This window comes from Acomys minous (genome assembly GCF_964271855.1).
Source record: "Acomys minous genome assembly, chromosome: 4".
In the NCBI taxonomy this organism is placed as follows: domain Eukaryota; kingdom Metazoa; phylum Chordata; class Mammalia; order Rodentia; family Muridae; genus Acomys; species Acomys minous.
In genome coordinates, this window is record NC_140486.1 from 94,620,789 (window position 1) to 94,647,263 (window position 26,475).

At 42.1% G+C, this 26,475-nt stretch overlaps 1 protein-coding gene across 12 annotated transcripts in view; it reads left to right on the top strand.

Annotated features, from left to right (window-relative positions):
* The window catches only part of DOCK10 (dedicator of cytokinesis 10), a 259,148-nt gene that overhangs the window by 144,373 nt on the left and 88,300 nt on the right, over window positions 1-26,475 (top strand). For all 12 annotated transcript variants that reach the window (XM_084780928.1, XM_084780930.1, XM_084780929.1 and 9 more), the window contains exons 5-11: window positions 15-87; window positions 357-479; window positions 683-817; window positions 18,065-18,248; window positions 20,019-20,104; window positions 20,413-20,496; window positions 20,624-20,779. In XM_084780928.1, the coding sequence (XP_084637054.1) occupies window positions 15-87; window positions 357-479; window positions 683-817; window positions 18,065-18,248; window positions 20,019-20,104; window positions 20,413-20,496; window positions 20,624-20,779 (841 nt within the window). The remainder of the gene's footprint in view (window positions 1-14; window positions 88-356; window positions 480-682; window positions 818-18,064; window positions 18,249-20,018; window positions 20,105-20,412; window positions 20,497-20,623; window positions 20,780-26,475) is intronic.

Consider the following 26,475-nt stretch of genomic DNA (forward strand, 5'->3'; position numbering starts at 1 on the left):
TTTTCAATTATCAGAGCAGAACACAAGCCAGAGAAACTTCCTTCACATTCCTTTGAAGTCGACCATGAAGACGCTGATAAGGATGAAGTAAGTGATTGTTGTGAGTGAGTGACAGGTTTAAAGTGCGATGGCTGTTAGTTCCTGTCTGCACTGGCTTCTTTGCAATGTGTTTCTCCTGAGCAGCAGGAACCATTTGTGTTGGGGCTTTTAGGCAAAATGAATCATGTTTGTTTTGACACTGAACTTGAGTATCGCAGATGAGTCAAAGAGGAAAAGGAGTCTGGTTTTTAAATGCAGTGTCTAAGATCTGGGCTCCGCAAGGCTGGCTGCAAAGCTAATGATGGCTTTTGTTTCAGGATACTACATCCCACTCATCCTCCAAGGGCGGTGGGGGAGCTGGAGGCACTGGTGTGTTCAAGTCTGGCTGGCTTTACAAAGGGAACTTCAACAGCACTGTGAACAATACTGTCACTGTTCGGGTAAGGACACCATAAAAAAAACCAAATCCCTGATCTGTCACCTTTCTTCGCATCTCTTCTTGGGTCACAGCATGGAGAGGAGCCATGTGCATGAAGTTTATGTTTTCTATAATATTTTATTTATAAAGAAATTTGAAGACTTGTCACTTCCGTGGGTAGCAGCATAACAGAATTCAAACTCCCTCCTTTTGTGTTTTATTTAGTCGTTCAAAAAGCGCTACTTCCAGCTGACCCAGTTGCCAGACAACTCCTACATTATGAACTTTTACAAAGATGAAAAAATATCCAAAGAACCCAAAGGTTGCATCTTTTTGGATTCCTGCACAGGTGTGGTGCAGGTGAGTGAAAAAAAAAAATCCCTCTTCCTCATGATGGTTTTATTGTTGTTGCATGATACATGCAAAAAAAAAATACTCAGAATATATATGTATAAGTCAAACCTGTTCTGGACTCTGGGTATTTGTGGGAAAAGACACAGTGTAGATCCATACTCCCACAAAACTTACTTTAATGGGGGGAAAAGCAGGAAACAAGCAAAGAAACAAGGAAACAGTGGAATCAACGAGACATTTTTTTCCAGTAAAACAAAAAAAGAGCTAAATAGATGGAAGAAATGTGTGTCATGATATTGAAAAGGAATATTGGTGTTTGAAATGAGGCATTTTTGAAAGGAGACAAAAGTAATTAGAATGAAAAGAGACTAAGGGATCTGTGGAGTAAGGAACAAGAGGGAGCCGAGTCCCGAAGTGTGAGCAAGTCTGAGCTATTTCTTCAAGGAAAAGAAGAAAATGACCCTTATCCAGGCCACAGCCTAGAAAACCACTGAACTAATGTAACTCCTAAAGGAGGCATGTCAGTCAGAGTCAGGCATAAACTGTCTTCTTTTCGTTACCGGTAGTAGATCCCATGTGTGCACAGAGCATCTTTCTTAGAAGTGGAGATTTTCTTTAAAGTCACAGGTTCCTTTGATTGCAAAAAGTTTACAGACAGACGCTTCTGGAAGCTCTTGATCTTCAAGCTATTGGCCTTAGTATTGCACTTGTCATGAACCACTGTGTCAAGTGAAAGGAGAGTAAATCCATGGATGTCCCCCAGTCTGTGGATATTGGATGCCCTTTTCTTTCTTTTTTTCTTCCTATTTTTTTTAAACTCATACAAATTCATTATTTCATTTTATTTAAGAGTTGAAGCAAATAACTGTAACAGTGCTACCCCCTCAAGTCTTACAGGAAGACTCTGGACCTTAGAGATATACTCTCCGTATTTAACACACTGCAGACCCTCACAGAGCCTGTGCTGTCCTAGCTGAGTTTCCACCCTGCACTACTCTGGAGTTCACTCAGATCTAGAGAGGCAACACAGAGCGCTCTGCGGCCTCTCAGGCCCAGGCCTATGATTTCTGAACACTTCATCTGTTAAGATCTGGAGCTCCTCCAGGAAGTAACAAGACTGAACTTTAAGGATTAATTCAGTGTGCCACCAGAGAACCCTGCTAGAAGTGGAATACGGACTGCGTTCTAATGCAGAAGGCAGCTTTCCACATGGAAAGGGCAGTGCTGATCGTAATGGAGAGTGGAGATTCTTGTCTCTTGTTGGTCACTTGGTCACTCGGAGACCCTCTGGCCTTATGATCTGGAGCACATCTTTAACAATACTTTGGAGATCGGTGATTACATTTTATAGTTACACTGACCTGAAATTTTTAATTTTTCCCCTTTTTTGTTTTTCTCTGATGATTCATTGTTTCTAAAAAGTCCCATCATAGTCTTTTCTATATAGTAAACTTCCTGGGATACAGTTTATATCAAATGCTACTCTAACACGCCACTTTATGTTTTAATCTGTCTATCCCACGCACCTGTCTTCACCATCTCTAACTTGAGTTCTGTTTCAGTCCCTCTCAAAGCGCTGTCTTAGGAAGATCCTGGCAGAGAAAGTAGAAACCTGGGGTTCATTCTGGTCAGCATTCGGACACTAGTTGTGCTGTTGACATCCTGAACCCGCTGACCTCAGGTTTCTCCTCAATAAACCTAAAGAAAGTGTGCAGAGCCTTGGAAAGGATCTGGGTAATAGTGTGTCCTCAGCCTGCTTCCCCGATGGCCCCGTAATAGTTCACAACTTTGGAAGAAAAACACTCCATTGTAGAAAAGCCTCATGGGAAATTGTGATTTGTATTCCCCAAACTGATCCCTAAACATGCTAGCTAATCCTTATCTTTATTCAGTAACTCGCTCACTCATTCAGCACCTTATTTAGTGCTTATGTTATGCTTAGAACAGTTTTAAGCATGAGAAACTCGCTCTCCTGTAAAAGTCAACATGAGAGATAGACATCACAGCAGCATGCTTGCTGTTACATCAGAGCAACATGCTCACTCTTACGTCAGAGCAACATGCTCACTGTTAGGTCAGAGCAACATGCTCACTGTTACGTCAGAGCAACATGCTCACTGTTAGGTCAGAGCAACATGCTCACTGTTACATCAGAACAACATGCTCACTGTTACATCAGAGCAACATGCTCACTGTTACGTCAGAACAACATGCTCACTGTTACATCAGAGCAACATGCTCACTGTAACGGCAGAGCAACATGCTCACTGTTACATCAGAGCAACATGCTCACTGTTACATCAGAGCAACATGCTCACTGTTACATCAGAGCAACATGCTCACTGTTACATCAGAGCAACATGCTCACTGTTACTTCAGAGCAACATGCTCACTGTTACATCAGAGCAACATGCTCACTGTTACTTCAGAGCAACATGCTCACTGTTACATCAGAGCAACATACTCACTGTAACGGCAGAGCAACATGCTCACTGTTACATCAGAGCAACATGCTCACTGTTACATCAGAGCAACATGCTCACTGTTACATCAGAGCAACATGCTCACTGTAACGGCAGAGCAACATACTCACTGTAATGGCAGAGCAACATGCTCACTGTTACATCAGAGCAACATACTCACTGTAATGGCAGAGCAACATGCTCACTGTTACATCAGAGCAACATACTCACTGTAATGGCAGAGCAACATGCTCACTGTTACATCAGAGCAACATACTCACTGTTACATCAGAGCAACATGCTCACTGTTACATCAGAGCAACATGCTCACTGTTACATCAGAGCAACATGCTCACTGTTACATCAGAGCAACATGCTCACTGTTACATCAGAGCAACATGCTCACTGTTACGGCAGAGCAACATGCTCACTGTTACATCAGAGCAACATGCTCACTGTTACATCAGAGCAACATGCTCACTGTTACATCAGAGCAACATGCTCACTGTTACATCAGAGCAACATACTCAACTGTAATGGCAGAGCAACACTCTCCATTACATCAGAGCAACATGCTCACTGTTGCATCAGAGCAACATGCTCACTGTTACATCAGAGCAACATGCTCACTGTTACTTCAGAGCAACATGCTCACTGTTACGTCAGAGCAACATGCTCACTGTTAAATCAGAGCAACATGCTCACTGTTACGTCAGAGCAACATGCTCACTATTACATCAGAGCAACATGCTCACTGTTACATCAGAGCAACATGCTCACTGTTACTTCAGAGCATCATGCTCACTGTTACTTCAGAGCATCATGCTCACTGTTAAATCAGAGCAACATGCTCACTGTTACTTCAGAGCATCATGCTCACTGTTACATCAGAGCAACATGCTCTCTGTATTCAGCAACCCTTGAGGACAAATGGGGCAATGAATAGGAGTCTGTGGCAGGGTCTAGGAATGCAGAAGAGAGATAACTCTTACTCCGCACATCTCAGAACTAATCTTCCTCACTTCTGTCTCCTTTCTGAGATCTTCTGGAGTCACAACACAGATTCTATGCAGAGTCTCACTAGGTCTTTAGGATTCCCCAAGATGGGTTTTACATGTGTGTCTTTTACAGAGTTCATCAATAAATCCCTGAATTTATTAAGACCTTTCCCAATAGCTTCTACCTTTATGGAAATGGGGCCTCCAGTTTCTTTAAGTCACTCTCTTGGGGGACAGGGGGAGGACACACACATCACTTTCTGATAGTAGCAGCTCTCCCTGATTTACACATTTTTACACCCAGGAAGGAGATTTCAAGAGAGACCATGCAAATTTTAAACATCACTCTAATAAGTTCTTGGGCACATTTTGTGCTTAAAGATGAGTCACACGTGCACAAAAGCACAGAACAAATGAATAGCTAGGGTGAGTCAGATCTGTTTTGTCAGGGATCCTTGCCATTTTCTCTTGAATAAAAAAGAATAAAGAAAATAAAAGAACAAAGCCTTTGCTTCAGTAAGTGCTACCTAACTTCTTGGATTCTTTGAGAGTTCCAGTTTATAACAGTCTCTTAGTGAACACAGCATTGTAGCTTGCCTCATTTGTACCACAATAATTATGGTACAATAATTTTTTTTTACTACAAATAACTATTGGAATTGTAAGTCACATACCAGGGGTGACCTCAAGGAGAGGAAAAAGTCAATTCTGTCTCAGAATCATTAAATGATGTTTGTGATTGCTAGGTTCTCGAGTCATGGTAACAAACAAAAAACCTAACCATGCTTCTTTTTTAAAAAATACTTTTAACAAATAACATTGTGTGTGTGTGTGTGTGTGTGTGTGTGTGTGTGTGTGTGTGTGTGTGTAACTAAGAAATATTTATGTTTGGGTTTCCCACTCTTGATCCTTCAGGCTTTTTTCAGTCATTCACTCATCTGTTTATCCATCTGTCCATCCATTCATCCTTACATTTCAGGTCTTGCCAATATTGAAGAAAATAAATGACCCAAGAATCCCATTTGTCTGAGGTTCCATCTCAACAGTGCTAGTGGCTGAAAACATGTCACAATGGTTCAAGTTGGTAGTGGAATGACAACCGCCAGCACATGGATATGGAAAATTAAAACACACACACACACACACACAGAGAGAGAGAGAGAGAGAGAGAGAGAGAGAGAGAGAGAGAGAGAGAGAATGCATGAAAGGAAGGATAAGAAGGAATGAAAGCAGGAAAAGTGAAATTCAAGTTCAACGAGGCAAAGTATTTTGTGTGAATATTTGCTAATGCTGTATGATTGACACAAAGGAAGTACTTGGTAAGTTTTGTTTCCCGAACAAATGGATAAAACCTAAAGAAAGTGGGAAAGATGGCATGGATGTGAGCCACCAGCATCATAAGCCTGTGAGGGATGCCATGTGTTAGATCATTCTCCTTTGGTTCCTATAAAAATCTGTAATCAATTTGTGTAATGTGAGAGGCAGAATGCAGTCCATAGTTTGGGTGATTTTCCTCTTCACTGCTGAGTCCTCTGTTGGCATTTGTACTTTCCCTACAGTCTGTATATTCAAGACATCTCCGGGGGCAGAGAAGACTCACTGTAGACTGTCTAGCACCACTCAATAAGCACATAATAGAGCCATAGAATATGTTTCCTATTGCTTATGAAGCCATGTAGTCTTGACTTGGCAAAGCCTTATGTCAACTGCAGAGGAGATTGATTTAAAGAAAAAGGAGGGAAATTGGGAGAGTATTAAAAATTGTCACTACCCCTTCATTAGTATTTCAATGACAACAATTGCATGTTGGAGTTATTCCATTACCTTATTGATTTTCCATGTTCATCTTCTCTTTTTGGTTGTTGCATCTGAGGTTATCTTTAGAATTACAGAGAGATCAGAAAGGCCTCCTACTTGTCACCACCCCCACCATAAGCTCCTATACGCTGCAGGCAGTTCTGTGTCTCAGACTCGCAAACACAATGCTCATTTCATTTGTAAATCACCTGTTTTGAGAAACAAGAGCTTGTTATACTTTGCTGAATTTTTTCAAAGATACATACTTTAATAATGCTTTTGAATTATTGAAACATTGGCAACCAGATTCAACTCATCTCACGTACAGAATGCACTTTAGAAAGTCAAGTCTAATTTCTAAAACTGGATTCCAAAGCTGATTGCAAGTGAATCCACTTTTAATTCTGACCCAGAGGAACATTTGATGCAGGTGTACAGCTACTCTTTCTCCAACCTCGAGTTGTGCAATCGACTCTGCAGTACTGAATTTCCAAGCAACACCAAGATTTGTCTGCTTTGCACGACACTCCAATCTTGACAGCTTCCAAGCAGAAGTGATGCCCATACTCTAGACATCCCTAGTTCTTTCCAGGGTGTCCATTTGTATTTCTCTTGTCATTCAAAGCAATCAGAACCTGATAGGAAACCTGTTTTCTAGCCCCATTGTCTTTGCCTGTAGAGCTGTGTGTCATGAGTCTTGGGCAGTCTGAGAGACCTCCTCCGCACCACAGTTTACCAGAAGGGCATGTTGGGGTGGAGGGAGGGAATCGGCCCACCCCTCCCAAGGAGAGCATCCAGGACTTGCATTTCTAAGATCACTATATGCTGTTTGCATACTAAGTTCAGGGCTGCTGCCTTTCTATTGGTGTTCCTACACTGTTGAATTGATCAAATCTTAAATCTTAACCATTACCTTGTTTTGTCCAAATAATTCTATTCTGTGTCCTTAAAGAATCTAAAGTTTCTTTTTTTAATATAGTTTATTAATTTATTCATATTACATCTCAATTGTTATCCCATCCCTTGTATCCTCCCATTCCTCTCTCCCTCCCATTTTCCCCTTACTCCCCTCCTCTATGGTTGTGACTGAGGGGGACCTCTTCCTCCTATATATGCTCTCTTCTTGATAGCCTGCTATCCTTCCTCTGATTGCCACCAGGCCTCCCCACCCAGGGGACATGGCCAAATATGGGGCACCAGAGTTCATGTGAAAGTCAGACCCCACTCTCCACTCAACTGTGTAGAATGTCCTGTCCATTGGCTAGATCTGGATAGGGGTTCAAAGTTTACTGCATGCATTGTCCTTGGCTGGTGCCATAGTTTGAGCAGGACCCCTGGGCCCAGATCTGCCCGTCATAACGATCTACTTGTAGGTTTCTAGGACCCTCTGGGTCCTTCTATTTCCCCATTTTCCCTTGATTCTCTCATCTAGAGTCCCAATAGTAAAGTTTCTTTTTTAAAATGTTTATATGAAGTTTAAGTATGCTCATGTTCCGGTTGTATGTTTCTATGGCTAGTTGTTTAGCAATTATCTCCCCAAGTCTGCAAAGCACTGCAAGCTTTGCCCAGTACAAAATGCCAGCATAGCAAACCCCTCTTCTGTGGCAGTGTAGCATCACTCACTAAGCTAAATGCCAATGGTCAAAAGTTAGCCTCTGCACATGGGACCTGTGTGTTGTTGGAGAGCCAGGCCTGTAAGTGAGTCATTACAAAGCAAACATACCCCTTGACCATGATGGAGAAGGAGGAGCAATGATCTCAGAAGACTTGACAAGGGAGCATTTGCTCATGCTAAGACCCACAGTGAGCGTCATTACTAACTCTTCCTTCTCTTTCACTTCTTGGAGTTGACACTGTCTCAAGGCTTGTGTTTTGGATCCCGTATATTCTCAGTACTTAAAAAAGCTGTGCCTTTGTGGACAAATGGATTGAACTAGAAATTGTCATAATGAGTGAGTTCACACAGAAGCAAAAAGAGCTAAATGGTATATACTCACTTATATCGAGACACTAGCCCAAGGTGTACGTCCCCATGAAAAACTGTACCTACCAGAATAATGGGTAAGAGGGGAGGACATCCTATTGAAACTTTAGGTGTGAGAAGCCTGGGAGAAAGAGGAAATGGAAGGATCCAGTGGGTCCTGGAAAACTACAGGAGAGTCTGGGCCCTGGGGTCCTCCGCAAACTGTGGCAACAGCCAAGGAAAAAATAGGCAGTAAAAACCTTGAACCCCTACCCGGACTAGCCGATGGACATTCTCCACTGTTGAGTGGAGAAGAAGATCTAACTCTCACACAAACTCTGGTGCCCCATATTTGATCATGTCCCTTGGATGGAGATGCCTGGTGGCACTCAGAGGAAAGATAATAGGTCACCAAGGAGAGACTTGATACCGTATGAGCATATTCAGGGGGAGGAGATCCCCCTCAGACACAGACATAGGGGAGGGGAGTAGGGGGGGGAAGTGGGAGGAAGGGAGGGATGGGAGGATACATGGGATGGGCTAACAACTGAGATGTAATATGTATAAATTAATAAAAATGTATTAAAAAAAAAAAGCTGTGCCTCCCTGTATCATGAACATCTAAGCATGTGATGGTGACAGTAGTCACCCAGCCCAGCTCAGTGGGATCACAGACATAGAAGTATAGCAACAGCCCTTCCCTATGCCATTGCTCAGTACAGGTTTCCACCTTAAATTTACATTTCTCATCTGTGTTTGGAATATAAAAAAACTCACAGTTGTTCTTGTGTGTTTCCTCTTTCCCCATACCCTTCATTTTACAGATTTCAAGTTATGCATCAACTTTGGGGGGAGGACTTCCTTGGCCACCCAATACAAAGAATCTATTCAGAGCATCAGCTCATATTAATTCTATTCATCAACAACTATTTTTCCACTTGTTTTTGTGTTGTTTTGTTTTGTTTTTGGCCATTCCTTCAATTGCATATGTACTCACAATTTTCCTGACTAAAATATCAGTTTTAAGAATTAGATTTCTCGGGGATTCCAAGATGGCGCCGACCAGTAGGCACCATAGCTGATCTTCTCTGAGGAGACCAGGGACTTGAATGGAACCACAGACTGCTGGATTTTGAGAACTGTAGGTGAGTGGGACCCCAAACTCCGCAGACCACCAGGGGGTCCAACCCCGGGACAAGCGACAGCCCCGAGGGCTAAACGCACTCCCCAAACTCTGAAAAGGAATCCACAATCAAGCTGTAGCCAGCACAAAAAACCCAAATTCGCCATTTGGGGAGGAGATTTTCCGGAGCCCCAAGCATGAGGAGTCTCAGCGAATAGGGTGAAACTACCATTGATCCTGTACATCCACACCGCGCCGAACTGCGGACGGCACCTGCCTAACCCGGGTGGAAACACAGGTGGCGAGTCTCACCAAAACCAACTAGATCTGGGGACCGCGTCCGCGTCCTGCGCTCAAGCTGAAGCCAGACACAAAGGTTTGACCCTGCAAACTGGGGCAGTTAGCAACCGGCGTGGTCTGCTCCCACAGCCCAGTGGGTCCGCCCACGTTATAGGGAGCCGAGGGTCACGCTTGCAGGGACTAACTACTGCCCTAAAGGGAACTGGCAGTACTCCGGCAGGAGATTCACGCCAGCGGTCTGAACTGCCTTTGGCGCCAGCTGCGTGGCCCGACTGCCGGCAATCCCCAAACAACTGAACTAACTGGGCCCATCTTTGTGGGCCCGCGACAGATCCACCCAGGTTATCGGGAGCTGTGGGTCTTACTGGCAGGGAATAACTGCTGCCCTAAGGCGACGCACGCTGCCTTTCTCTAGCAGAAAGGGAAAATACAGGAGATTTGTCGCCAGCCGAGGGGAGGAGCTGCTGGCTCTGACTGGGCTCTACCTGATCAATAGACCTAGCAGGGGTCATTCTTGCGCACCCTCGTTAGGACCGCCCACTTTATCCGGAGCTGTGGGCCTTGCTGGCAGGGAATAACTGCTGCCTTAAAGCGTCTGGGAGCGGTCTAACCTGCTTTTGTCCCCAGCCACGGGGACGAGCTGCTGGCTCTGACTGGGCTCTACCTGATCAATAGACCTAGCAGGGGTCATTCTTGCGCGCCCTCGTTAGGACCGCCCACTTTATCCGGAGCTGTGGGCCTTGCTGGCAGGGAATAACTGCTGCCTTAAAGCGTCTGGGAGCGGTCTAACCTGCTTTTGTCCCCAGCCACGGGGACGAGCTGCTGGCTCTGACTGGGCTCTACCTGATCAATAGACCTAGCAGGGGTCATTCTTGCGCGCCCTCGTTAGGACCGCCCACTTTATCCGGAGCTGTGGGCCTTGCTGGCAGGGAATAACTGCTGCCTTAAAGCGTCTGGGAGCGGTCTAACCTGCTTTTGTCCCCAGCCACGGGGACGAACTGCTGGCTCTGACTGGGCTCTCCCTAGCTGTATCCCACAATATAGGGAGCTGAGGCTCATATGTGCAGGGTATAACCGCTAATTTATAGCAAGCTGGGAGTGGCCTGGCATACAGGAGCGTGGAAACTGCTACCTCCTCAGATACTGCCAGTGGCCTGAAACCGTATGGTTACAGGCACAGATCCTGTAATCTCCAACAGGCAGATCCTAGCTGTGTCAGCTCCTGCAGACCCAGCAAGAACTCCCAAATTCATGGGAAAGGCTGAACGCTCCTAAGACAGCTACAACCCAGAAGATCTGATCCACCTGGGGTCTTGGCTACAAAGCAACAGGAAAGACAGACAGCTGGGATCAACCTACACAACCAGAGAGCTTGTGTGCTGACCTTACTCTAGATCCCAATACTGCTGACTTGAGATACAGCAGTAAGGGGAAAAGGCCCAAACAGAAACCTACTTCGCGGGACTCAGCCTCGAGCCTAAGGTGTTGAGAAAAATCTACAGGAGTAGAATCTGAATCACCAGCCTGGTCCAGGGAAGTACTCCCTGTTCCCCACAGATAAGGACACCCTACCTATAAGCAGACATCAACTATCCACTCCCAAACAGGGAAGGTCACTACAAACCACCTCCCAACATTAGATTCACCAAAATGACAAGGGGACAACGAAAGAATGCTAACAAAAACCAAAACAGGATGGCATCTCCAGATCCCAGCAATCCTAATGAAAACAACCTGGAGAACCCAACAACAATGGATATAAATGAAAACCACCTCAAATCCTTAGTAAGTAAGATGATATTGGAAGAATCAAATAAATTTTGTAAACAAATGCAGGAGGAAGCAAACAAGAGGGCTGATGACTTAAAAGAGTCATATAAAGAGGCATTTGAAGAATTTCAGAAAAACACAAATAACCAGATGAAGGAAATTATTAAAACAGTTCAAGACCTGAAGATAAAAATGGAAGAAATCATAAAAGAACGCACGGAAGAAAAACGCGATCGAGAAGCATCAGAAAAGAAAGCAAACATCTCAGAGGTGGCCTTATCTAACAGATTGCAAGAAATGGAAGAACGAATATCAGGACTTGAAGATACAATCGCACAATTGGAAACAATCATCCAGGATAATGCTAAATCTGAAAAGTTCCTGACACAAAGCGTTCATGAAATAAAAGACAACATGAAAAGACGAAACTTGAGAATAATAGGGATAGAGGAAAGAGAAGGTAACCGACTCCACAGCCCAGAAAATATCTTTAACCGAATAATAGAAGAAAATTTCCCCAATTTGAAGAAGGAGATGCATACGAACATACAAGAGGCCTACAGAACACCAAATAGAATAGACCCAAAAAGAAAATCTTCCCGCCACATAATAATAACAACACAAAATATACAGAACAAGGAAAAAATATTAAAAGCGGCAAGAGAAAAAGGACGAGTAACATATGAAGGCAAACCTATCAGAATCACTCCTGACTTCTCAGCAGAGACCATGAAAGCCAGAAGGGCCTGGACAGAGGTTCTGCAAACGCTAAGAGAACACAGATACCAGGCAAGACTACTATATCCAGCAAAATTATCAATAACCATTGGAGGTGAAGACAAGATATTCCATGACAAAAACAAATTCACACAATACCTAGCAACAAATCCGGCTTTACAGAAGTTACTAGAAGGAAAACTCCACCCCAACCGGTCAAACTACAACCAAAAATACATAAGAAATAAATAACTACACCATTGCAAAATCACAACTTCACAAAAACTCGATTGTTATAAATACCAAAAATGAAGGGACTTACCAATCACTGGTCATTAATATCTCTCAACATTAATGGTCTCAACTCTCCAATAAAAAGACACAGACTAACAGAGTGGATGCATAAACACGACCCAACATTCTTCTGCATTCAAGAAACACATCTCAACCACAAGGACAGACATTGCCTCAGAGTGAAAGGTTGGGGAAAAATATTCCAAGCAAATGGTCACAAGAAACAAGCTGGGGTAGCTATTCTAATATCTAATAAAATAGACTTTCAACCAAAATTAGTCAAAAGGGACAAGGATGGTCACTTCATACTTGTCAAAGGTAAAGTCAACCAGGAAAACATCACGATTTTGAACATCTATGCTCCGAATACAAGGGCTCCGACATTTGTAAAAGAGTTATTAACAAAGCTTGCCCCATTCATCGATACCCACACATTAATAGTGGGAGACTTCAACACCCCACTTTCACTCAAGGATAGGACTTTGATTTCAAAACTAAGCCGGGAAATAACTTCATTAACCAATGTCATGAATCAAATGGATCTAACAGATATCTACAGAACTTTCCACCCAAACGCAAAGGAGTATACCTTTTTCTCAGCACCCCATGGAACGTTCTCTAAAATTGATCACATAGTTGGTCACGAAGCAAACCTCAACAGATACAAGAAGATTGAAATAATACCTTGTATCTTATCAGATCACCATGGTCTAAGGCTGGACTTCAACAACAATAGAAATAACAAAAAGCATACCAACACGTGGAAACTAAACAACTTTCTACTTAATGACACATGGGTCACGGAAGAAATAAGGGAAGAAATAAAAGACTTCCTGAAATTCAATGAAAATGATGGAACAACATACCCAAATTTGTGGGACACATTGAAAGCAGTGCTAAGAGGAAAATTCATAGCACTAAGTGCCTTTAAAAAGAAAATGGAGTCATCCCACATAAACAACCTAACAACACATCTGGAAGCCCTAGAAAAAAAAGAAGCAGAAACACCCAAGAGGAGTAGACGCCTGGAAATAATCAAACTCAGAGCTGAAATCAATAAATTAGAAACAAAGACAACAATCCAAAGAATCAACAAAACCAAGAGCTGGTTCTTTGAGAAAATTAACAAGATAGACAAACCGTTAGCCAATCTAACTAAAAGACAAAGAAAAGCTATCCAAATTAACAAAATCAGAAATGAAAAGGGAGACATAACAACAGACACCGAAGAAATACAAAGAATCGTAAGGACCTACTTCAAAGACATTTATGCCACAAAATTTGAAAATTTAAGGGAAATGGACAAATTTCTCGACCGATTCCATTTACCAAAATTGAACCAAGACCAGATAAACAAATTAAATAGCCCTATTTCGCCTATAGAAATAGAAGCAACCATTGATAGTCTTCCAACCAAAAAAAGCCCAGGGCCAGATGGTTTCAGCGCAGAATTCTACCAGTCCTTCAAAGAGGAGCTAATACCGATACTATTCAAGCTATTCCGAAAGATAGAAATGGATGGAATATTACCAAACTCCTTTTATGAGGCCACAGTCACATTGATACCTAAACCCCACAAAGACCCAACAAAAAAAGAGAATTTCAGACCAATTTCTCTTATGAACATTGATGCAAAAATACTCAACAAAATACTCGCAAAGCGAATACAACAGCATATCAAAGACATCATTCACCATGACCAGGTAGGCTTCATTCCAGGAATGCAGGGATGGTTTAACATACGGAAATCCATCAATGTAATCCACCATATAAACAAACTGAAAGAGAAAAACCATATGATCATCTCTTTAGATGCAGAAAAAGCATTTGACAAAATCCAACACCCATTTATGTTTAAAGTTCTGGAGAGATCGGGAATACAAGGCACTTTTCTAAACACAATAAAGGCTATATATAGCAAACCAATAGCCAACATTAAATTAAATGGAGAGATACTCAAGGAAATCCCTCTAAAATCAGGGACCAGACAAGGCTGCCCACTTTCCCCATACCTCTTTAATATAGTTCTTGAAGTTCTAGCCAGAGCAATAAGACATCAAAAGGAGATCAAGGGGATCCAAATGGGAAAGGAAGAAGTAAAATTATCCCTATTTGCAGATGATATGATAGTGTATATAAGTGACCCCCAAAATTCCACCAGAGAACTCCTACAGCTGATAAACACCTTCAGCAAATTGGCAGGATACAAAATAAACTCAAAAAAGTCAGTAGCTTTCCTATATACAAATGACAAACAGGCAGAGGAAGAAATTAGAAAAATTACTCCCTTCACGATAGCCACAAGCAATATAAAATATCTAGGAATAACCCTAACCAAGCAAGTGAAGGATTTATTTGAAAAAAACTTTAAACCTCTGAAGAAAGAGATTGAAAATGACATCAGAAGATGGCGGGATCTACCATGTTCGTGGATTGGAAGAATCAACATAGTAAAAATGGCCATCTTACCAAAAGCAATTTACAGATTCAATGCAATCCCTATCAGAATACCTACTAAATATTTTGTAGATATTGAAAGAACAATTCTCAACTTCATATGGAGAAACAAAAAGCCCAGAATAGCAAAAACAATCCTTTACAATAAAAGATCCGCTGGAGGAATCTCCATACCTGATCTCAAGCTGTACTATAGAGCAACAGTAATTAAAACAGCATGGTACTGGCACAGCAATAGGCTAGTGGATCAATGGAATCGAACTGAAGACCCAGAGATGAATCCACACACATTTGCTCACCTGATTTTCGACAAAGAAGCCAAATCCATTCAATGGAAAAACGACAGCATCTTCAACAAATGGTGCTGGTCTAACTGGATGTCTACATGTAGAAAAATGCAATTAGACCCCTATTTGTCACCATGCACAAAACTCAAGTCCAAGTGGATTAAAGACCTCAACTTAAAACCACAGACATTAACCCAGTTAGAGGAAAAAGTGGGGAAGAGTCTGGAACTCATAGGCACAGGAGACAACTTCCTGAACAGAACACCAACAGCCCAGGCCTTAACATCAACAATTAATAAATGGGACCTCATGAGGCTGAGAAGCTTCTGTAAGGCTGGTGACACTGTCAAGAGAACAAAGCGACAGCCTACAGACTGGGAAAAGATCATCACCGACTCTTCATCTGACAAAGGTCTAATATCCAAAATATATAAAGAACTTAAGAAATTAAACACCACCAAACCAAATAACCCAATAGAGAAATGGGGCGCAGAGCTAAACAGAGAATTCTCAACAGAGGAATATCAAATGGCTGAGAAACACTTAAAGAAATGCTCGACCTCCTTAGTCATCAGAGAAATGCAAATCAAAACGACACTGAGATTCCATCTTACACCCATCAGAATGGCTAAGATCAATAACTCAACTGACACCTCATGCTGGCGAGGGTGTGGAGAAAGAGGAACACTCCTGCATTGCTGGTGGGAATGCAAACTAGTACAACCACTTTGGAAAGCTATCTGGTGCTTTCTCAGAAAAATGGGAATAGGGCTTCCTCAAGACCCAGCTATTCCACTCCTTGGAATATACCCAGAGGATGTACTACCACACAACAGGGACATATGCTCAACCATGTTCATAGCTGCCTTATTCATAATAGCCAGAACTTGGAAACAACCTACGTGTCCCTCAACAGAAGAATGGATAAAGAAACTGTGGTACATTTACACTATGGAATACTACTCAGCTATTAAAAACAAGGAATTTCCAAAATTTGTGGACAAATGGATTGAACTAGAAATTGTCATAATGAGTGAGTTCACACAGAAGCAAAAAGAGCTAAATGGTATATACTCACTTATATCGAGACACTAGCCCAAGGTGTACGTCCCCATGAAAAACTGTACCTACCAGAATAATGGGTAAGAGGGGAGGACATCCTATTGAATCTTTAGGTGTGAGAAGCCTGGGAGAAAGAGGAAATGGAAGGATCCAGTGGGTCCTGGAAAACTACAGGCGAGTCTGGGCCCTGGGGTCCTCCGCAAACTGTGGCAACAGCCAAGGAAAAAATAGGCAGTAAAAACCTTGAACCCCTACCCGGACTAGCCGATGGACATTCTCCACTGTTGAGTGGAGAAGAAGATCTAACTCTCACACAAACTCTGGTGCCCCATATTTGATCATGTCCCTTGGATGGAGATGCCTGGTGGCACTCAGAGGAAAGATAATAGGTCACCAAGGAGAGACTTGATACCGTATGAGCATATTCAGGGGGAGGAGATCCCCCTCAGACACAGACATAGGGGAGGGGAGTAGGGGGGGAAGTGGGAGGAAGGGAGGGATGGGAGGATACATGGGATGGGCTAACAACTGAGATGTAATATGTATAAATTAATAAAAATGTATTAAAAAAAAATAAATAAAATGGAAATGCTTACAGTAAAAAAAAAAAAAAAAAAAAAAAAAAAAAAAAAAAAAAAAAGAATTAGATTTCTCTTTTTCCTTTAGGAACTATGACTGTTTTGAGCAATGTGTGAACTGGCATAAGATCCAGTATTCAGCAAAACTCTCCACTTTTAAAGTGTGTTTGTCAAGGAAGATTTTAAAAAGAAGGAAGTACTTACTTCCAATTTATTTTGTACACTCCATAGATCAAGAACTTTTGTCTCCATATTCTAAGGTTGGAAATTGAATAATACTTTTAGAGGAGATTTGAAGAAAGAATATAACTCATGTCAGCACATGAGGAGCAATCGTCTGCCCGCTGTTTATTTGGAGACTATGCTTGGGGTCTGGCTCATTTCAGCAAGAATGGTGCTGAAGGGGGGTAACTTGGGAGACTATGGTAAGGCCTCTTTGCTTGGGCACCAAACCCAATGTAAAGATGTCATATTGAAGAAGAATGAGGAAGTTGCTTCGGGTGTTGTTGTGTATGGATGATGTTGGAGCCCTTAGACTAAGTGAGAGTGCAAAGAATATAAGGCAGGGCCACGAGGCTTATTTGGAGAAATGGCAAAAGGGAAGATCCATCAGAGACTGGGAGATTGAAAGAAAAGCAGGCATGGCGAGGGTCCAGGGTATCTGCGATTTTAAGAAAGTGATGGCTGACATGTCAGCTATGCTAAAAGGTCAAGGAAGATGCAAAGGGAGAAATGTGTCTTGGGTACTAAGGCATTATGCAACTTATTAGTGCCATAGTGGGTGCTGTGTCTAGAGTGTGGTGGGGTCAGAAGACTTACTAGTCTGAGGAACAGATAGAATTTAGGTGACAAAATGAAAATGCAGCCTCCAAGCAGTTGTCTGAGAGATGTCTGCAATATATTCACACTTAGGCCTAAAGAGGAATGTTCTAAGCCAAATTGCCATTCACTCAACCAAAACAGACATAAAATATTTTAAGTACAAAAAGTCCTAAAAATAGATGATAGGTATATAGATAGGTAGATGATAGGTAGGTAGATGATAGATTGGTAGGTACATAGATAATACATACATACATACATACATACATACATACATACACACACACATACACACACACATACATACATATGTATATACATACATACTACATACATACATACACACACATACATACATATGTATATACATACATATATACATACATACATACATACACACACACACATACACACACACATACATACATATGTATATACATACATACATACATACATACACAGACAGACAGATAATAGACCAAATGACTGAACTCATCTAAAGCTCTGTTGTGTTTTGTCAGGTCTTTTTGCCGTTCACCTGGATGGAAACACTTTGGAATCCCAAGACCACATAGACCTCTCTCTCATGGCTAATTGTTTTGTTCATTCTTTTTATACCACAGAATAACAGGCTAAGGAAATATGCCTTTGAATTGAAAATGAACGACCTGACCTATTTTGTGCTGGCAGCTGAAACAGAGTCAGATATGGACGAGTGGATCCACACTCTCAACCGCATCTTGCAAATCAGTCCTGAGGGGCCACTCCAGGGAAGGAGGAGCACAGAGCTCGCCGAGCTGGGGCTAGGTGAGAGCTCGGGGAAACTGTCACTGTGCTTTGGCTAAGTTCATGTTGGCAATTAGTAGCTGTGATGGCTGTCCGGTTTGACTCATATGTCCTTGAGCTACATGCTCTACGACACGCACCCCAGATCTTTACTGCTACTGAATTACCACAGTTGCTACATAGAGGTATAATATGACATTGACTGAAAGGGACTTGGGGCCATCACCCAACAAACAAAGTTAGGTCTCAGGTCCCAGAAACACAAGAATTATACACATTTCTATTGGGAAGATTGTACAAGGGGTACATTTTGAACTTGGGCTTTGCATTGCATTTAATAAGTACAGCGTATTGTACTTATGCTGTGCATAAGCATGTTCTCCTTCCTCTTATCTGCAAGGCATCTTTGATTCACGTTGTTTGGACAGTCTTGAGGTCAGCTGATATGTGAAAGTTCCAGCAACATCTGTCATGGTTTCCTCGTGAGAAAGTTAGTTAGGCTGGAAGCTTAGTTCAGTGACTACAGTCCGAGGCATACAAGCCTGGTGATCTGAGTTCAGCTCTCAGGACTGGTGTAAAAATCTCGTTGCAATGGCATACACTTTCCAACCCGGTGAGAGGGAGGCAGAGAGAGGAGCATTCCAGGAGCTTGCTGGACAGCTAGTCTATTTATATCCATGAGCTCTAGGCTCAGAGAGAGAAGCTGTCCCATAAAATAAGGTGGACAATCACCAATGGATAGTTCTATTCTAAAGATCACACAGATATTTACTATTTAAACTAAAAGGGTCATAAAATGAAACAAGACATCAGGGGTCAGAGGAAAGGACTAAAAATGGTGGTGTGATGGCCACTGGACACGAGACAGGAGAGAGAGTGGGTGAGGATAATGACAACATATTGTACACACGTCTGAAATTGGCAAATAAACATTTGATGACTAACAATGTGAGACAGAGGGCAGCTGAGGAGGTCCACTGGCCTACACATATACACATTTGCAGGCACATATGAACATGAACACACACATGCACTCACAATTTCTTTTCTTTTTTCCAACCTAGTTCCTTCATAAGATTCTACTCATTGTAGACAAAGAGAAGGAAAAGAGAAAACACAATAGGGTGAGAGTGTGAGTCAACTCTTAACTGTTTAAATGGGAAATTCTGTTCTGCAAGCTCAGTCAGTGCTCCCCAAAGAAAACCATTTTACGATATTTTAAGACAAGCGTGAATCAGAAACCAAAGTACAGCCATTACCAAGCGCTACTTTCTTGTCCCCTAACATGAAAACGTCACATAGAAAACTTTTGGGGGTTTTCACACAACTTCCATAAGCCATAGCAGATGTTTGACAGCCACTTGCTATTTACTTACTAATTGCCAAATAGAGTATTCCTGTTTTCAGTGTTCTACAGTGTTTAAGTAGCTGAAGCTAAAGAATGGATTCTAAGTAAACTCCCTGACCGTGAGAATTAGGAAAAATATTCATGTATTTGAGGAAATTTTGTCTGGCACTGTTGAAAGAAGCCAAGACTACCTATACACATAATCATCATTAGGACCCAAAGTTCTTAGTGATTCAGAATATTGGCATGGTAAGACTATTAAAATGATTCTTAAATATTTTTGTTTTCAACCCCTAATTGCTTAACATTCTGGCATAGTGTACTGTAGACAGGCCAAACAGAAGGCTAAGGTTCATCAACAACACTCTGAGCTCTCGAACTTATTCCAGTATTGTATGTGCGGAAAATCTGATTGATATTGTTAAATAACCTGTCTTTTCAAGATCCGCTGGATAACGCCGCAACTTGTGAATGTGCACTGGAGGAAACAGACTCTCCAGAGAACAGCCTGCATCCGGACTTCACAAAAGTAATGAAGCTGGCAATGTATTTCCACATGTGTTTGATCTGCTTACTTCTTTCGAGGAAACGATGCCATTTCCTTTTCTTTAAGATGTAGACTAATAACTAATCTAGAGCTTTTCATCAATCTCTAAGGGTTTTACTTAGCATGGCATGGCCCTTGAAAATAAGAGCATGCGTTTATAAGACTTGCCTCGTATTGGTGCATGACTCAACAGTAATAAAACTAAAAGGCTGTTTCTTGGCCTTCGTGGGTGTGTCTGGGACTACATGGGGAAGTCTAGACACCAGGGACTAACACGGGTCTCTCCGCAGTATCTCACAGAAACCGAAGACACTGTCAAAACAACGCGCTCCATGGACAGGCTCAACCTGTTCTCGCTGGACCCAGACATAGACGTAAGTCAGGATTCTGAGCAGAGATGAACTTGACCCATATAGCTGTCGGTTCTAATTGAAAATGTCTTTTTTCACGATGAGTGTTGGCTAACTAAGATATCTGAAAACTGCTTTTTTTTTTTTTTAGACCCTGAAGCTTCAGAAAAGGGACCTTTTTGAGCATGAGTTTATGATCAAGCCCTTTGAAGAGAAAGCTGCCAAAAGAATCATGATCCTCTGCAGAGCTCTCAACTTAAATCTTCAGGGATGTGTTACGGAGAGTGAAAATGATCCTGTGACCAATGTAGGTTTCTCTCTCATTCTATGGCGTGAACATCCAGCTTTCACCATTCCATCCTAGTCCAACCTTTTCTACCCCTGCTAAGCCCAGGATCCATCATCTAGGATACAGGGAGTCTGCTTGCCAGCACTGCCCATATTGCAAAGATGTACACGTTCTGAGGAAGTGTTCTTCATATACTGCTATAAAAGTTTTCCTTTTAATTTAAATGTTTAAGAAGCAACAAAAAGACAACATTCTAGAATTCTTCATACAATGGTGTACCTATCTGGTGATAGTGATGATGACATTTATTTATTGTGGTCCTGAGGGTGGGACTCAGGGCCTTAACAAGTGCTAGGCAAGTGCTCTTCCCATGTGCTACAGCCCTAGCCTTTGGTTTTATGAGACAGAGTATTACTGAGTAGCTCAGGCTAGCCTAGAATCCATGATCCTCTTGGTTCAACTTCCCCATGTGCTTGAGATGACAGGTGCACACCACCATGCCTGGTTCAAGATGGCTTTTAAACTGACATTTGTGTTTTGCTGCTACTTGGAGGAAACCCAGCTAACAAGTATGCTCTAAAGTTTCATAGTATTCCTGCATACAGTAAGACTAAATGATAAACCAAGTGAATAAATCGTAGAGAAACATTAAATGAAAGTGTGGTGTCATAGGCAATGGTGACTATCACAAAGGTGCTTCACTGTATTTACAAAAATATAATACACAGAGTGTCAAACCCACACAGAATTTCTTCTCTTACTAAGGGAATTCTCTTGAGAATCTCCTCTTAGTGGGAACATAACACTGGACAATTCTAAACTGACTGCAGTTGTATGTATGAGAAAAAAAACGTTGGCTTGCAGAGAAGAAAGCAATTCACTCATCACCCTATCTTTCTTTCATCCTCTTTCAGTGCATTCTGTTGTAACATCTAGTATGCCTTGATTGCTGTATTCTCTCCCAGGAAAGAAATTTCATTTTCATGCTCTTGATGCACAGTGTGTTTTAGAAGGCAAGAGTGGCATTGTTCACCTGCTTGGCCCTACACAATCCCACACCTGCCTCCACCAGGACTGAAACTAACTTGATGAGTTGGGGCACAGTGGGTCCCAGGAGAGAGTGCTACCTCTTCTCCCTTGCACCTCTGTTTTCTTTAAGCCTCCTACCTGTTACTGTAGTGTGATAATAGGTCCATATTTTCCCATCCTGTTTGATGAGGAGAATTCATCGTGATGGGCAGCTTGGATCAGATTCTGTAGCTTTTCAACGTAAGAACTGGGTCATGTGTTCAGGCGTCTTGCCTCAGTCTCCTCTATGTAAGTCGTGTGCAATAGCAGCAGCCATTTCAGATGGTCGTGGGATGAACAAATAGGTAATCTTTGCTAAATTCTTGGTGCAATTTAGCATCCATTCAGCTCAAAGAGGCAACTATGAATGGACATGTAAATGTGAAGATCTAGTTTAGGCACTGACCTGGGGAGAATCATCTAAGATTTTCTGCATGCATAGAGAAGGGAACAGGTAGGAAACATTTAAATGGGACAAGCAAAGCTACCAACCAAAGACTAAGAAGGAACTGCTGTTAGAAGAGAGATAAACCAGAAGAATGAAGAAGAGGGACCAGTAGGCATGGCAGCAAATTGTTTCACTTCCATGAAAAAAAAAAAAAAGATATTACAAGGAACCAAATCGTGCTCTCCTGCTGAACGTAAAACAAAACAAAGTGCCCCAAAACTTTGTCCTTTAAACTATTTGGAAAAATAATCATGATAACACAGCAGGCTGAAAACCCAAAGAATATGGAGATCCCAATAGAATACTACAACAGCAGTTAAAATTTTTTGACTACATTGTCATTGATATGAAAAAACCACAAATGCTAACAATAAAACACTTCTTAATAAGAAGCCAACAAAAAAAAAAAGAAAAGAAAACTTGATCCAAATCAAAAAGCACTTAGTCAGCACACTACATAAAAATAGATGGGCTTTGTCAACTCATACATTGATCTATACCAAAAGTGTCAATATTTTAAATCTATGGTTTTCATCCAACACATTCTTTAGTGCAATTTAAAAATCCATTTTGGAAACCAAAAGCCAAAGAAAACGGGCATATTTTTGGATATGAGGGTGATGGGAGTTTGATAAAATCTGTCCCCCGAGTGCCCCAGCCTCCCCACGATCAGCAAGGTTGACTTGGGGGTTCTGGTTGGCTAGGAAGATGTCGCTATCATCCCTCACCGTTTGATGGGTGTCTCCCCTGAGAGCTGCATGTGTGGTTAAAGAGCGCGGCCTTCCCTGATACAAGGATAGACAGGGACATGCCAGTAGCCGCCCTCCTCTAATGAGCCTCCGCAAAAGCTCCCCGAGACTATGACCTGCCATTGCCAAGACATGCGACTCCACCCCCCACCCCCCACCCCCTGATGCAGATCACACTCAGAAGCTGCGCGGCTCTATTTGCTCAAGTCTCAGCAGCTCTTTAGATGCATTTTTTATTTTTTACTTGATTTTAGTCCATTTCATTTCACGTGCATCACTGTGTCACAGGCATCTGGGCATGTTTACCTTAAGTCAGCTGCAAAAACAGTCAGTGCTCCTAACCAATGAGCTGCCCCTCCAGTCCCCTGAGAGTGGCTTTTGGATGTCCTTTCCTGTCTCTCAGGCCAAGGGGTTTAGTTGACTTTGTGCATCCGAAAGCTGTTTTGAAGTAATTTTACAGTGGGTGGGTGCCCATGTTTAAAAAATAAACTGTGAAATTACTTTTAAAAATAATTTCATTGTCCTTGCTAGTAATCATAATGAAATCAGTAAAACAGCTTCTTTGGTGGCATATTTTCACTGAATGAAATTGGTTCTGGAAACCTCTGTGTTTATCCATTGGCACTCTTTTACTAATGGCTCTCTTGAACTTATCATTCTTACCTTGATAGTTTTTGTTTTTTAATCTTTTATTTATTATAATTTATTCACATTACATCCCGATTGCTATCCCCTCACTCTTATTTTCCGTTTCCCACCCTCACTCCCTCTTCTGCCCTATTCCCCTCCCCTAGACCTCTGGGGGAGGAGGGGGGAGGCGGCTTCTCCCCCACTATCTGACCACAGCCTATCAGGTCTCATCAGGGTAGCCTGCATCCTCTTCTTCTGTGTGCCCACAGGGCTGCCCCGCCAAGGGCAGCAGAGTTCATGTCAGAGGCAATTCCCCCTCCTCCTACCTCCGACCCACCCCCATGTGGACAATGAGCAGTCCATCTGCTATATCTGAACAGGGGTTCATGGTTCTCTGCATGGATTGTCCTTGGTTGGTACAACAGCTTGTGCAGGCACCCCTGGGTCCAGATCTGGCAGCCATGATGGTGTCCTTGTGGAGGGCCAGACCCCTCCAGGTCCTTCCGTCGCCCCGACTCTTTCGTAGAACTCTCAGCACTCCATTCAGAGTCCAGTATCTATCCTCATCCATGTTTTGAAGACCGGTTCTCCACGTTTTAGGATAGCTAATTGCTGTACTCAATACACGAGTGTCTAAAGACTCCATGAAAGACTCTTATGATGAGGAGACAGACTGTAATGTATGTATTGACAGCATGTAATTTTTCAGTCAATCAACTAGAACATCAAATTCTACGTGTTGGTTTTATAGCGTGAAATATTTCTTTGAACATAGGAATTTACTCCAACAATCAGAGCTAATAAAGCTGTCCCACGGTAGCTACATTGGAATTTTCCTGTTCCTGAATTTTCAAAAGAAACTTATCAGCCTAACCCTCAGTAGCCTACAACTTAATTTGTCAAGCTTTGAAGGTGCTTTGGTAAACAAATCCATCCTCAAAGGCAATCATTCAGAAAGAAAGATTTGGCATTTTAGTTGAGAGGGTGGATTGGAAAAATAAGTGAATCATCATGAAAGCGTTATTAACAGGGGTGATTTATTTGCATTCAGCAAATGGAGGTAGAAGTTGAAATGCAAAAATTCAGGAAAAAATAGCGATTTTTATATCTTGACCTTCAAAGTGTTTTGTGTACCTCACTAATCTCTCTATTTTTACATTTCCACTCTTGCCAGACTGCAAGTACGACAAACGAAGAGTTTTTCTAAACTAAATTAAATTACTAAAATAAATTTTTTACTTAATAATTACTTTTAAATAAGCATGAATGTGTGTATGTGTGTGCATATGCATGTGACTGCATGTGCAACATCTGATAACGTGTATATATGCTTGTGTGTGGATGCCTACTCACACATGACTCAGTGGATATGTGTGGAGGCCAGATGTCAAGGTTGGGTATTGTTCTGCACCTTAATTTTTTTCTTTTCCATTAAGGAATTTTTTTTATTTACTTTACATCCAGATCACAGCTTCCCCTCCCTCCTTTCCTCCAAGTCCTTCCCTCACACCTCCCTTCTCCCTACCCCCACCCTCCTTTTCTTCTCAAATAAAGAGAGCCCTCCCATGATGTCAACCCACATTGGCATATCAAGTTGCAGTCTTCTCCAGGGGGTCTAGGTCCAGTCTGTGCATGGTCTTGGTTGGTGCTTCAGTCTCTCCAAGATATTCTGGCTCCTGGTTAGTTGGCTCTGTTGGTCTTCCTGTGGAGCTCCTATCAACTCCAGGTCCCCTATTCCCCCACTTTTCCACAAGATTCCCTGTGCTTTGCCCAATGTTTGGCTGTGAGTCTCAGCACCTGTTTGGATCTGCTGCTGGGTGTAGCATCTCAGAGGACAGCTATACTAGGCTTCTACCTGTGAGCATAGCAGAGAATCGTTAATAGTGTCAGCGGTTGGCTCTCTCACAAGGGGTGGGTCTCAGGTTGGACCAGGCATTGGTTAGACATTCCCTCAATCTCTGCTCTATCTTTATCCCTACACATCTTGTAGGCAGGGTAAATTTGGAGCTGAAGTTTCTATGGGTATGTTGGTGTGTCCCTCCCTCTACTAGGAGACCTGTCTAGTTAGAAGGTGGCCTCTTCAGTCTCCATGACCCCTGCTACTAAGAGTCTCAGCTAGAGTCACCCCCATATCTTCCCAGAACCCTACTTTGTCCTATGTTTCCAGCTTGTCTCAGAGATACCCATGCCTACAGTTTCTTTTCTCCCTAGAGTCCCTCTATCCTCCCAACCATGCTCTCCCCAGGTCTGAGCTCCAACCTCATTTCTCTCTGCATTTATTTTCCCTTCTGAATGAGATTCAAGCATCTTCCCTTGGGCCTTCCGTCTCACTTAACATCTTTTGGTCTGTGGGTTATAGCACAGTTATCCTGCACTATATGACTAATATCCACTTATAAATGAGTATATATCATGCATGTCTTTCTGAGTCTGGGTTACATCACAGTTGTACGAGGAGCAGCACCTTACTCAGGATCATATTTTTTAGTTCCATCCATTTGCCTGCAAATTTCATGGTGTCCTTGTTTTTAATAGCTGAGTAATATTCCATTGTGTAAATATGACATATTTTCTTTACCCGTTCTTAAGTTGAGCAACATCTAGGTTGTTTCCAGTTTCCAGCTATTATAAATAAAGCTGCTATGAACATAGTTGAGCAAATGTCCTTATAGTGTGGTAGAGTACCTTTTGGGTATATACCTAGGGAGTGGTATAGCTAGATTTTGAGAACAAACTATGACCAATTTTCTGAGAAGCCACCAAATTGAATTGTAGGATGGATTCTCAGAGTTGTTTTTATTTGTATTTCCCTAACGACT